The following is a 15925-nucleotide window of genomic DNA, read 5'->3' as shown; positions in this document are numbered from 1 at the left end:
GCTCTACTATACTATGCCGTACTATACTGTACTGTATTATACTGTGCTGTACTATACTATGGTGTACTATACTGTCCTCCACTGTGCTGTACTATACTGTGCTGTACTATACTGCACTGTACTATACTGTGCTGTATTATACTGTGCTGTGCTATACTATACTGTACTATACTGTGCTTTCTTAACTTGTGAACCCAATTGTGGTTTGGGACTACTATGATTTCCCATTGTATCAATAGCATACATTTTTCAGAAATTTCAGAAATCCGATCACTTAATAATTCATAAACAAAATTGATATTAGTAAAAACCACTATAACTAAGTGGTAGGTCTACCTTTACTTGTTACTTCTGTGAACTTTTATTATCCTCCTTCCTCACGAGGGAGAGAATTTAGAAAATATCTTAAAGATATGTGGGTTTCTTAAACTTAGAAGACAGAACATTTTCTCTGAAATTATATAAGTGTTGATATTAGTTGGCAGGGGTCTTTACTTCAACATCGTGTTTTAATGTATTTCTAACACGTTTTAAGACTTTTTCTGGTAGATATTTTCTTAGACCCCTTTTCCATCTGTCTGACCAGAAATCAAAGCCTTTGTTAATTCCACATTTTTAGGATGGAAAACAAATACTCTCAGCTTTCATTTGACACCCAATTGAATATGCTCCTATAAACTCCATATGCTGGTGCTCATGGGTTCTTTTACATGGAAATGACCATGTGTATATTGTGTCTCACTCATACCTCTCCACCCAGCTCTTGTAGTTGGGGATGTCTTTAGCGTACAGCAGCTTGTTGGAGGGAGAGTCCTTGCCCAGGCGGTGCTCTGACGTGGAGCAGGAGTCCATGAAGGTCTGGGCCACCACAGACAGACAGGCGTCTGTGATGCTGCTCTTATGGATGTCAAACACAAACTGGGGGTTCTTGATCACGTTCACCCAGAACCGCAGTGGAAGACTGGGAGGTAGAAGGAGGTAAAGAGGGGGAGAGAGGGAGAGAGAGGGCAAAGAAATGGGTCAGTCAGAATCACTCTCAGAATCCACTGATAAAGTTTAGTCATGACTCTTTTGTATAACTAAGAGATACACATTGATACACATTGATACACATTGCATCCTATATTATACATCCTATCATTTCTACTCTACATCATTCAGGTTCCTCACCAGTTGCTCTTCCATGTGTGGCGGACATCTTGGTCGTGGATGCCGTGTTTGTCCGCCTGCTCGTCCAGGAAGTCAAACATGTATTTGATGGCGAGGGGCAGGGCGCTACCCCGGTGGACGGTACTGAACAACGTCTCAAACAGGTCATCCACAAACTTCTGCAGGGTACCCTGGGTAAAAACAATGAACACTCTAGTTCAGACTTACATAAACTCACTCAACAACAACTGATTTCCTCAAAGAATAGGAGAGAACCAATGGAGACAAAAGTCTGTCAATAGCCACGGGATACATAACATACAACCGTCTCCCCAGCCACTTTGTAAAATGTATGTAAACATAACCACAGGAACTGAAAGTAACCTACTGTAGTAGGATTGAAATATGGAGAGACAATGCAGTGTGTTGGTATATAAATAAGTATGTAAGCTGGGGGTTACCTTGGTGGCCAGCAGCCTGGTCAGGTATATCTCAGAGACCATCTTGCTGCCTCGGTCTCCCTCCTTCTGGTCTCCATGCTCGTGGTTCTTGACCAGGTGCCACACCTTGACCCCACTCTCCAGGTCAGGGGTTATCATAGGGGCACGGGAACGCAGACTGTCTGGACTACCTGTGTACCGGAAGGATGAGTCTAGAGTGGGAAAGAGAGAGGGAGAGAGAAATTAGACACACACACACACACACACACACCTCCTCTCTAATTTGCCTGCAGGTCTGTGTCTGTCTGCCGGCCATCGTTGTTGATAGGTGTCTGTTGGGTCTCTGGAGTGCAAGAGCCGCTCCCTTTCACTAGACTAGATGGATCCTAATAAAATACCAAAGATGAAAGGAGCCATGCACCTCATTAATATTTCATTAAGTCCAGAGAGTGGAGGGGCATCTCTCTCTCTCTCTCTCCTTGTTTCTCTCTCTCTCTCTCCCCCATCTGTCTGTATCTCTCTTATCACATCACTCTCTCCCAATCTCTGTCTCTCCATCTGTCTCTCTTTCCCCATCTATCTCTCTCTGTCTCTCTCATCATATTACTCTCTCTCCCCATCTCTCTCTCCCCGTCTCTCTCTCTCACCATCTCTCTCTCTCTCTCTGTCTCATCATATCACTCTTTCTCACTCATATTATCTCTCTCTGTCTCTCTTCCTCTCGCTCACTCTTTCATATCATCCCTCCCTCTGAATAGATCTGAGAGAGAGAGAGACAGACAGGGAGAGAGATAAAGAGAGAGAGAGAGAGAGACGTGGCTCTCCTCTTAAAATAAATCATTGTCTCTTTCCTGCTGTCCCCACACTGTAAGGGTCTCAGTCACAGTCCTAATCAATGCATCAAAAGATCTCTAATATGTAAAGCCCTCCAGCCATCCTCCCCTTTTCTGTCCTTTCTTCTCTCCCCTCTTCCAATCTCAGTTCCCTCATTCCTTTGACACTAAGGAATGGTGCTCTTCCTCCTCTCCTCCTCTCCAGTCTTCCTAATTAGCAGTTATTTCCTTCCCGACAGTGTGTGTGTGTGTCTGTTTGAGTCTGTGAGCGGTCTCGTGGGACTCTAGATCAGTGTCAGATCTCTCTCACCTGGCTTCTAAGGACAGCGCAGGACAACAACGCCCCAGAGCACTACAGAGACTTTCGTCTCTAAGTGGTATGTTCTAAAGACCAGCAGTTGTCTTTAGGTTGGCCCCTGGGGACCTTTGGGTCTGGCAGGATGTGTGTATATGTCTCTCTCTCTCTGTGTGTGACAGTGGGGTGAATTGAGGTCTCAAATCCCATCTTATGACACTGTCAGGTGCCTACCCTCTCTCTCTTCCTTCCTCTCTTCTCCATGGGGGAAGATTACTCTTCAGCTCTGTGACCACAGCATCAGGCTTCAGGCTACCTGAGGTGGGTATGAGGGCCGCAGGTGTGTGTGTTTGTGAGGCGTCAGGGGGGAACGTGTAGCGGGTTATTGGGGGGCGGGGGATCGCTGGCACAGTAAATTGAGACGAGATGCTAAGTGCTGAACGTTAAATTGATATAAATCAATCAGCTGGATGTCAGGCACATCTCTGCCTGCTGTACCAGGCTATGATTGATGGGGGTGGAGCCAGAGGAGGAGCGGCTGTTTTCTAAAGCAGTACAAAACACACACACAAACGCACAAACAGACACAGACACACAGATACAAAGACATGCACACACACACATACACACACACACAAACACACTAAAAAACACCCCATTTCACCGTCTTATTGCTATTTCATGAGTTTGGTCAAATATTAAACAAGTTCTTTGTAGTAAAACAGATTGAAGCAAACCTTGTATGGAATACTGTTGAGGATGGAATACTGTTGAGGATGGAATACTGTTGAGGATGGAATACTGTTGAGGTTGGAATACTGTTGAGGACGGAATACTGTTGAGGATGGAATACTGTTGAGGATGGAATACTGTTGAGGATGGAATACTGTTGAGGATGGAATACTGTTGAGGATGGAATACTGTTGAGGACGGTATACTGTTGAGGATGTAATACTGTATAATACTATTGAGGACGGTATACTGTTGAGGATGGAATACTGTATAATAGTGCTGAGGACGGTATACTGTTGAGGATGTAATACTGTATAATACTGTTGAGGACGGTATACTGTTGAGGATGGAATACTGTATAATACTGTTGAGGACGGTATACTGTTGAGGATGGAATACTGTATAATACTGTTGAGGACGGTATACTGTTGAGGACGGTATACTGTTGAGGACGGTATACTGTTGAGGATGGAATACTGTTGAGGATGGTATACTGTTGAGGACGGAATACTGTTGAGGATGGAATACTGTATAATAGTGTTGAGGACGGTATACTGTTGAGGATGTAATACTGTTGAGGACGGTATACTGTTGAGGACGGTATACTGTTGAGGACGGTATACTGTTCAGGATGGAATACTGTTGAGGATGGTATACTGTTGAGGACGGAATACTGTTGAGGATGGAATACTGTATAATAGTGTTGAGGACGGTATTCTGTTGAGGATGTAATACTGTATAATAGTGTTGAGGACGGTATACTGTTGAGGATGGAATACTGTATAATAGTGTTGAGGACGGTATACTGTTGAGGACGGTAAACTGTTGAGGACGGAATACTGTTGAGGATGGAATACTGTATAATACTGTTGAGGACGGTATACTGTTGAGGATGGAATACTGTATAATACTGTTGAGGACGGTATACTGTTGAGGACGGTATACTGTTGAGGATGGAATACTGTTGAGGATGGTATACTGTTGAGGACGGAATACTGTTGAGGATGGAATACTGTATAATAGTGTTGAGGACGGTATTCTGTTGAGGATGTAATACTGTATAATAGTGTTGAGGACGGTATACTGTTGAGGATGGAATACTGTATAATAGTGTTGAGGACGGTATACTGTTGAGGACGGTAAACTGTTGAGGACGGTATACTGTTGAGGATGGAATACTGTATAATAGTGTTGAGGACGGTATACTGTTGAGGATGGAATACTGTATAATAGTGTTGAGGACGGTATACTGTTGAGGATGGAATACTGTTGAGGACGGAATACTGTTGAGGACGTATACTGTTGAGGATGGAATACTGTATAATACTGTTGAGGACGTATACTGTTGAGGATGGAATACTGTATAATACTGTTGAGGACGGTATACTGTTGAGGATGGAATACTGTATAATACTGTTGAGGACGGAATACTGTATAATACTGTTGAGGACAGTATACTGTTGAGGACGGAATACTGTTGAGGACGTAATCTGTTGAGGATGTAATACTGTATAATACTGTTGAGGACGGTATACTGTTGAGGATGGAATACTGTATAATAGTGTTGAGGACGGTATTCTGTTGAGGATGTAATACTGTATAATAGTGTTGAGGATGGAATACGGTATAATAGTGTTGAGGACGGTATTCTGTTGAGGATGGAATACTGTATAATAGTGTTGAGGACGGTATACTGTTGAGGACGGTATACTGTTGAGGACGGTATACTGTTGAGGATGGAATACTGTATAATAGTGTTGAGGACGGTATACTGTTGAGGATGGAATACTGTATAATAGTGTTGAGGACGGTATACTGTTGAGGATGTAATACTGTATAATAGTGTTGAGGACGGTATACTGTTGAGGATGGAATACTGTATAATACTGTTGAGGACGGTATTCTGTTGAGGATGGAATACTGTATAATAGTGTTGAGGACGGTATTCTGTTGAGGATGGAATACTGTATAATAGTGTTGAGGACGGTATTCTGTTGAGGATGGAATACTGTATAATAGTGTTGAGGACGGTATTCTGTTGAGGACGGAATACTGTTGAGGATGGAATACTGTTGAGGACGGAATACTGTATAATACTGTTGAGGACGGTATTCTGTTGAGAATGGAATACTGTATAATACTGTTGAGGACGGTATACTGTTGAGAATGGAATACTGTATAATACTGTTGAGGACGGTATACTGTTGAGGATGGAATACTGTTGAGGACGGTATACTGTTGAGGATGGAATACTGTATAATACTGTTGAGGACAGTATACTGTTGAGGACGGAATACTGTTGAGGATGGAATACTGTTGAGGACGGAATACTGTATAATACTGTTGAGGACGGTATTCTGTTGAGGATGTAATACTGTATAATACTGTTGAGGACGGTATACTGTTGAGGATGGAATACTGTATAATAGTGTTGAGGACGGTATACTGTTGAGGATGGAATACTGTTGAGGACGGAATACTGTTGAGGACGTATACTGTTGAGGATGGAATACTGTATAATACTGTTGAGGACATATACTGTTGAGAATGGAATACTGTATAATATTGTTGAGGACGGTATACTGTTGAGGATGGAATACTGTATAATACTGTTGAGGACGGAATACTGTATAATACTGTTGAGGACAGTATTCTGTTGAGGACGGAATACTGTTGAGGACGTATACTGTTGAGGATGTAATACTGTATAATACTGTTGAGGACGGTATACTGTTGAGGATGGAATACTGTATAATAGTGTTGAGGACGGTATACTGTTGAGGATGGAATACTGTATAATAGTGTTGAGGACGGTATTCTGTTGAGGATGGAATACTGTATAATAGTGTTGAGGACGGTATTCTGTTGAGGATGGAATACTGTTGAGGATGGAATACTGTTGAGGACGGTATACTGTTGAGGATGGAATACTGTATAATAGTGTTGAGGACGGTATACTGTTGAGGATGGAATACTGTATAATAGTGTTGAGGACGGTATACTGTTGAGGATGTAATACTGTATAATACTATTGAGGACGGTATACTGTTGAGGATGGAATACTGTATAATAGTGTTGAGGAGGGTATACTGTTGAGGATGTAATACTGTATAATACTGTTGAGGACGGTATACTGTTGAGGATGGAATACTGTATAATACTGTTGAGGACGGTATAGTGTTGAGGATGGAATACTGTATAATACTGTTGAGGACGGTATACTGTTGAGGACGGTATACTGTTGAGGACGGTATACTGTTGAGGATGGAATACTGTTGAGGATGGTATACTGTTGAGGACGGAATACTGTTGAGGATGGAATACTGTATAATAGTGTTGAGGACGGTATACTGTTGAGGATGTAATACTGTTGAGGACGGTATACTGTTGAGGACGGTATACTGTTGAGGACGGTATACTGTTCAGGATGGAATACTGTTGAGGATGGTATACTGTTGAGGACGGAATACTGTTGAGGATGGAATACTGTATAATACTGTTGAGGACGGTATACTGTTGAGGATGGAATACTGTATAATACTGTTGAGGACGGTATACTGTTGAGGACGGTATACTGTTGAGGATGGAATACTGTTGAGGATGGTATACTGTTGAGGACGGAATACTGTTGAGGATGGAATACTGTATAATAGTGTTGAGGACGGTATTCTGTTGAGGATGTAATACTGTATAATACTGTTGAGGACGGTATACTGTTGAGGATGGAATACTGTATAATAGTGTTGAGGACGGTATACTGTTGAGGATGTAATACTGTATAATACTGTTGAGGACGGTATACTGTTGAGGATGGAATACTGTATAATACTGTTGAGGACGGTATACTGTTGAGGATGGAATACTGTATAATACTGTTGAGGACAGTATACTGTTGAGGACGGTATACTGTTGAGGACGGTATACTGTTGAGGATGGAATACTGTTGAGGATGGTATACTGTTGAGGACGGAATACTGTTGAGGATGGAATACTGTATAATAGTGTTGAGGACGGTATACTGTTGAGGATGTAATACTGTTGAGGACGGTATACTGTTGAGGTAGGTATACTGTTGAGGACGGTATACTGTTGAGGATGGAATACTGTTGAGGATGGTATACTGTTGAGGACGGAATACTGTTGAGGATGGAATACTGTATAATACTGTTGAGGACGGTATACTGTTGAGGATGTAATACTGTTGAGGACGGTATACTGTTGAGGACGGTATACTGTTGAGGACGGTATACTGTTCAGGATGGAATACTGTTGAGGATGGTATACTGTTGAGGACGGAATACTGTTGAGGATGGAATACTGTATAATACTGTTGAGGACGGTATACTGTTGAGGATGGAATACTGTATAATACTGTTGAGGACGGTATACTGTTGAGGACGGTATACTGTTGAGGATGGAATACTGTTGAGGATGGTATACTGTTGAGGACGGAATACTGTTGAGGATGGAATACTGTATAATAGTGTTGAGGACGGTATTCTGTTGAGGATGTAATACTGTATAATACTGTTGAGGACGGTATACTGTTGAGGATGGAATACTGTATAATAGTGTTGAGGACGGTATACTGTTGAGGATGTAATACTGTATAATACTGTTGAGGACGGTATACTGTTGAGGATGGAATACTGTATAATACTGTTGAGGACGGTATACTGTTGAGGATGGAATACTGTATAATACTGTTGAGGACAGTATACTGTTGAGGACGGTATACTGTTGAGGACGGTATACTGTTGAGGATGGAATACTGTTGAGGATGGTATACTGTTGAGGACGGAATACTGTTGAGGATGGAATACTGTATAATAGTGTTGAGGACGGTATACTGTTGAGGATGTAATACTGTTGAGGACGGTATACTGTTGAGGTAGGTATACTGTTGAGGACGGCATACTGTTGAGGATGGAATACTGTTGAGGATGGTATACTGTTGAGGACGGAATACTGTTGAGGATGGAATACTGTATAATACTGTTGAGGACGGTATACTGTTGAGGATGGAATACTGTATAATACTGTTGAGGACGGTATACTGTTGAGGACGGTATACTGTTGAGGATGGAATACTGTTGAGGACGGAATACTGTATAATACTGTTGAGGACGGTATTCTGTTGAGGATGTAATACTGTATAATACTGTTGAGGACGGTATACTGTTGAGGATGGAATACTGTATAATAGTGTTGAGGACGGTATACTGTTGAGGATGGAATACTGTTGAGGACGGAATACTGTTGAGGACGTATACTGTTGAGGATGGAATACTGTATAATACTGTTGAGGACGTATACTGTTGAGAATGGAATACTGTATAATATTGTTGAGGACGGTATACTGTTGAGGATGGAATACTGTATAATACTGTTGAGGACGGAATACTGTATAATACTGTTGAGGACAGTATACTGTTGAGGACGGAATACTGTTGAGGATGTAATACTGTATAATATTGTTGAGGACGGTATACTGTTGAGGATGTAATACTGTATAATAGTGTTGAGGACGGTATACTGTTGAGGATGGAATACTGTATAATAGTGTTGAGGACGGTATTCTGTTGAGGATGGAATACTGTATAATAGTGTTGAGGACGGTATTCTGTTGAGGATGGAATACTGTTGAGGATGGAATACTGTTGAGGACGGTATACTGTTGAGGATGGAATACTGTATAATAGTGTTGAGGACGGTATACTGTTGAGGATGGAATACTGTATAATAGTGTTGAGGACGGTATACTGTTGAGGATGTAATACTGTATAATACTGTTGAGGACGGTATACTGTTGAGGATGGAATACTGTATAATAGTGTTGAGGACGGTATACTGTTGAGGATGTAATACTGTATAATACTGTTGAGGACGGTATACTGTTGAGGATGGAATACTGTATAATACTGTTGAGGACGGTATACTGTTGAGGATGGAATACTGTATAATACTGTTGAGGACGGTATACTGTTGAGGACGGTATACTGCTGAGGACGGTATACTGTTGAGGATGGAATACTGTTGAGGATGGTATACTGTTGAGGACGGAATACTGTTGAGGATGGAATACTGTATAATACTGTTGAGGACGGTATACTGTTGAGGATGGAATACTGTATAATACTGTTGAGGACGGTATACTGTTGAGGACGATATACTGTTGAGGATGGAATACTGTTGAGGATGGTATACTGTTGAGGACGGAATACTGTTGAGGATGGAATACTGTATAATAGTGTTGAGGACGGTATTCTGTTGAGGATGTAATACTGTATAATACTGTTGAGGACGGTATACTGTTGAGGATGGAATACTGTATAATAGTGTTGAGGACGGTATACTGTTGAGGATGGAATACTGTATAATACTGTTGAGGACGGTATACTGTTGAGGACGGTATACTGTTGAGGACGGTATACTGTTGAGGATGGAATACTGTATAATAGTGTTGAGGACGGTATACTGTTGAGGATGGAATACTGTATAATAGTGTTGAGGACGGTATTCTGTTGAGGATGGAATACTGTATAATAGTGTTGAGGACGGTATTCTGTTGAGGATGGAATACTGTTGAGGATGGAATACTGTTGAGGACGGTATACTGTTGAGGATGGAATACTGTATAATAGTGTTGAGGACGGTATACTGTTGAGGATGGAATACTGTATAATAGTGTTGAGGACGGTATACTGTTGAGGATGTAATACTGTATAATACTATTGAGGACGGTATACTGTTGAGGATGGAATACTGTATAATAGTGTTGAGGAGGGTATACTGTTGAGGATGTAATACTGTATAATACTGTTGAGGACGGTATACTGTTGAGGATGGAATACTGTATAATACTGTTGAGGACGGTATAGTGTTGAGGATGGAATACTGTATAATACTGTTGAGGACGGTATACTGTTGAGGACGGTATACTGTTGAGGACGGTATACTGTTGAGGATGGAATACTGTTGAGGATGGTATACTGTTGAGGACGGAATACTGTTGAGGATGGAATACTGTATAATAGTGTTGAGGACGGTATACTGTTGAGGATGTAATACTGTTGAGGACGGTATACTGTTGAGGACGGTATACTGTTGAGGACGGTATACTGTTCAGGATGGAATACTGTTGAGGATGGTATACTGTTGAGGACGGAATACTGTTGAGGATGGAATACTGTATAATACTGTTGAGGACGGTATACTGTTGAGGATGGAATACTGTATAATACTGTTGAGGACGGTATACTGTTGAGGACGGTATACTGTTGAGGATGGAATACTGTTGAGGATGGTATACTGTTGAGGACGGAATACTGTTGAGGATGGAATACTGTATAATAGTGTTGAGGACGGTATTCTGTTGAGGATGTAATACTGTATAATACTGTTGAGGACGGTATACTGTTGAGGATGGAATACTGTATAATAGTGTTGAGGACGGTATACTGTTGAGGATGTAATACTGTATAATACTGTTGAGGACGGTATACTGTTGAGGATGGAATACTGTATAATACTGTTGAGGACGGTATACTGTTGAGGATGGAATACTGTATAATACTGTTGAGGACAGTATACTGTTGAGGACGGTATACTGTTGAGGACGGTATACTGTTGAGGATGGAATACTGTTGAGGATGGTATACTGTTGAGGACGGAATACTGTTGAGGATGGAATACTGTATAATAGTGTTGAGGACGGTATACTGTTGAGGATGTAATACTGTTGAGGACGGTATACTGTTGAGGTAGGTATACTGTTGAGGACGGTATACTGTTGAGGATGGAATACTGTTGAGGATGGTATACTGTTGAGGACGGAATACTGTTGAGGATGGAATACTGTATAATACTGTTGAGGACGGTATACTGTTGAGGATGGAATACTGTATAATAGTGTTGAGGACGGTATACTGTTGAGGATGGAATACTGTATAATACTGTTGAGGACGGTATACTGTTGAGGACGGTATACTGTTGAGGACGGTATACTGTTGAGGATGGAATACTGTATAATAGTGTTGAGGACGGTATACTGTTGAGGATGGAATACTGTATAATAGTGTTGAGGACGGTATTCTGTTGAGGATGGAATACTGTATAATAGTGTTGAGGACGGTATTCTGTTGAGGATGGAATACTGTTGAGGATGGAATACTGTTGAGGACGGTATACTGTTGAGGATGGAATACTGTATAATAGTGTTGAGGACGGTATACTGTTGAGGATGGAATACTGTATAATAGTGTTGAGGACGGTATACTGTTGAGGATGTAATACTGTATAATACTATTGAGGACGGTATACTGTTGAGGATGGAATACTGTATAATAGTGTTGAGGAGGGTATACTGTTGAGGATGTAATACTGTATAATACTGTTGAGGACGGTATACTGTTGAGGATGGAATACTGTATAATACTGTTGAGGACGGTATAGTGTTGAGGATGGAATACTGTATAATACTGTTGAGGACGGTATACTGTTGAGGACGGTATACTGTTGAGGACGGTATACTGTTGAGGATGGAATACTGTTGAGGATGGTATACTGTTGAGGACGGAATACTGTTGAGGATGGAATACTGTATAATAGTGTTGAGGACGGTATACTGTTGAGGATGTAATACTGTTGAGGACGGTATACTGTTGAGGACGGTATACTGTTGAGGACGGTATACTGTTCAGGATGGAATACTGTTGAGGATGGTATACTGTTGAGGACGGAATACTGTTGAGGATGGAATACTGTATAATACTGTTGAGGACGGTATACTGTTGAGGATGGAATACTGTATAATACTGTTGAGGACGGTATACTGTTGAGGACGGTATACTGTTGAGGATGGAATACTGTTGAGGATGGTATACTGTTGAGGACGGAATACTGTTGAGGATGGAATACTGTATAATAGTGTTGAGGACGGTATTCTGTTGAGGATGTAATACTGTATAATACTGTTGAGGACGGTATACTGTTGAGGATGGAATACTGTATAATAGTGTTGAGGACGGTATACTGTTGAGGATGTAATACTGTATAATACTGTTGAGGACGGTATACTGTTGAGGATGGAATACTGTATAATACTGTTGAGGACGGTATACTGTTGAGGATGGAATACTGTATAATACTGTTGAGGACAGTATACTGTTGAGGACGGTATACTGTTGAGGACGGTATACTGTTGAGGATGGAATACTGTTGAGGATGGTATACTGTTGAGGACGGAATACTGTTGAGGATGGAATACTGTATAATAGTGTTGAGGACGGTATACTGTTGAGGATGTAATACTGTTGAGGACGGTATACTGTTGAGGTAGGTATACTGTTGAGGACGGTATACTGTTGAGGATGGAATACTGTTGAGGATGGTATACTGTTGAGGACGGAATACTGTTGAGGATGGAATACTGTATAATACTGTTGAGGACGGTATACTGTTGAGGATGGAATACTGTATAATACTGTTGAGGACGGTATACTGTTGAGGACGGTATACTGTTGAGGATGGAATACTGTTGAGGACGGAATACTGTATAATACTGTTGAGGACGGTATTCTGTTGAGGATGTAATACTGTATAATACTGTTGAGGACGGTATACTGTTGAGGATGGAATACTGTATAATAGTGTTGAGGACGGTATACTGTTGAGGATGGAATACTGTTGAGGACGGAATACTGTTGAGGACGTATACTGTTGAGGATGGAATACTGTATAATACTGTTGAGGACGTATACTGTTGAGAATGGAATACTGTATAATATTGTTGAGGACGGTATACTGTTGAGGATGGAATACTGTATAATACTGTTGAGGACGGAATACTGTATAATACTGTTGAGGACAGTATACTGTTGAGGACGGAATACTGTTGAGGACGTATACTGTTGAGGATGTAATACTGTATAATACTGTTGAGGACGGTATACTGTTGAGGATGGAATACTGTATAATACTGTTGAGGACGGTATAGTGTTGAGGATGGAATACTGTATAATACTGTTGAGGACGGTATACTGTTGAGGACGGTATACTGTTGAGGACGGTATACTGTTGAGGATGGAATACTGTTGAGGATGGTATACTGTTGAGGACGGAATACTGTTGAGGATGGAATACTGTATAATAGTGTTGAGGACGGTATACTGTTGAGGATGTAATACTGTTGAGGACGGTATACTGTTGAGGACGGTATACTGTTGAGGACGGTATACTGTTCAGGATGGAATACTGTTGAGGATGGTATACTGTTGAGGACGGAATACTGTTGAGGATGGAATACTGTATAATACTGTTGAGGACGGTATACTGTTGAGGATGGAATACTGTATAATACTGTTGAGGACGGTATACTGTTGAGGACGGTATACTGTTGAGGATGGAATACTGTTGAGGATGGTATACTGTTGAGGACGGAATACTGTTGAGGATGGAATACTGTATAATAGTGTTGAGGACGGTATTCTGTTGAGGATGTAATACTGTATAATACTGTTGAGGACGGTATACTGTTGAGGATGGAATACTGTATAATAGTGTTGAGGACGGTATACTGTTGAGGATGTAATACTGTATAATACTGTTGAGGACGGTATACTGTTGAGGATGGAATACTGTATAATACTGTTGAGGACGGTATACTGTTGAGGATGGAATACTGTATAATACTGTTGAGGACAGTATACTGTTGAGGACGGTATACTGTTGAGGACGGTATACTGTTGAGGATGGAATACTGTTGAGGATGGTATACTGTTGAGGACGGAATACTGTTGAGGATGGAATACTGTATAATAGTGTTGAGGACGGTATACTGTTGAGGATGTAATACTGTTGAGGACGGTATACTGTTGAGGTAGGTATACTGTTGAGGACGGCATACTGTTGAGGATGGAATACTGTTGAGGATGGTATACTGTTGAGGACGGAATACTGTTGAGGATGGAATACTGTATAATACTGTTGAGGACGGTATACTGTTGAGGATGGAATACTGTATAATACTGTTGAGGACGGTATACTGTTGAGGACGGTATACTGTTGAGGATGGAATACTGTTGAGGACGGAATACTGTATAATACTGTTGAGGACGGTATTCTGTTGAGGATGTAATACTGTATAATACTGTTGAGGACGGTATACTGTTGAGGATGGAATACTGTATAATAGTGTTGAGGACGGTATACTGTTGAGGATGGAATACTGTTGAGGACGGAATACTGTTGAGGACGTATACTGTTGAGGATGGAATACTGTATAATACTGTTGAGGACGTATACTGTTGAGAATGGAATACTGTATAATATTGTTGAGGACGGTATACTGTTGAGGATGGAATACTGTATAATACTGTTGAGGACGGAATACTGTATAATACTGTTGAGGACAGTATACTGTTGAGGACGGAATACTGTTGAGGACGTATACTGTTGAGGATGTAATACTGTATAATACTGTTGAGGACGGTATACTGTTGAGGATGGAATACTGTATAATAGTGTTGAGGACGGTATACTGTTGAGGATGGAATACTGTATAATAGTGTTGAGGACGGTATTCTGTTGAGGATGGAATACTGTATAATAGTGTTGAGGACGGTATTCTGTTGAGGATGGAATACTGTTGAGGATGGAATACTGTTGAGGACGGTATACTGTTGAGGATGGAATACTGTATAATAGTGTTGAGGACGGTATACTGTTGAGGATGGAATACTGTATAATAGTGTTGAGGACGGTATACTGTTGAGGATGTAATACTGTATAATACTGTTGAGGACGGTATACTGTTGAGGATGGAATACTGTATAATAGTGTTGAGGACGGTATACTGTTGAGGATGTAATACTGTATAATACTGTTGAGGACGGTATACTGTTGAGGATGGAATACTGTATAATACTGTTGAGGACGGTATACTGTTGAGGATGGAATACTGTATAATACTGTTGAGGACGGTATACTGTTGAGGACGGTATACTGCTGAGGACGGTATACTGTTGAGGATGGAATACTGTTGAGGATGGTATACTGTTGAGGACGGAATACTGTTGAGGATGGAATACTGTATAATACTGTTGAGGACGGTATACTGTTGAGGATGGAATACTGTATAATACTGTTGAGGACGGTATACTGTTGAGGACGATATACTGTTGAGGATGGAATACTGTTGAGGATGGTATACTGTTGAGGACGGAATACTGTTGAGGATGGAATACTGTATAATAGTGTTGAGGACGGTATTCTGTTGAGGATGTAATACTGTATAATACTGTTGAGGACGGTATACTGTTGAGGATGGAATACTGTATAATAGTGTTGAGGACGGTATACTGTTGAGGATGGAATACTGTATAATACTGTTGAGGACGGTATACTGTTGAGGACGGTATACTGTTGAGGACGGTATACTGTTGAGGATGGAATACTGTATAATAGTGTTGAGGACG

General features: G+C 41.0%; 1 protein-coding gene across 1 annotated transcript in view; it reads right to left on the bottom strand.

Annotated features, from left to right (window-relative positions):
* LOC139416721 (plexin-A2-like) overlaps positions 1 to 15925 on the bottom strand; it is a 466777-nt gene that overhangs the window by 10011 nt on the left and 440841 nt on the right. The window contains exons 28-30 of the mRNA XM_071165718.1: positions 1611 to 1801; positions 1171 to 1340; positions 749 to 961 (exon numbers count right to left, since the gene is read on the bottom strand). Coding sequence (XP_071021819.1) covers positions 749 to 961; positions 1171 to 1340; positions 1611 to 1801 — 574 coding nt within the window. The remainder of the gene's footprint in view (positions 1 to 748; positions 962 to 1170; positions 1341 to 1610; positions 1802 to 15925) is intronic.

The sequence above is a fragment of the Oncorhynchus clarkii genome, chromosome 9 (assembly GCF_045791955.1).
Source record: "Oncorhynchus clarkii lewisi isolate Uvic-CL-2024 chromosome 9, UVic_Ocla_1.0, whole genome shotgun sequence".
In the NCBI taxonomy this organism is placed as follows: Eukaryota; Metazoa; Chordata; class Actinopteri; order Salmoniformes; family Salmonidae; genus Oncorhynchus; species Oncorhynchus clarkii.
Note: the sequence above shows the minus strand (reverse complement) of the source record. Positions and strands in the feature narration are given on the sequence as shown.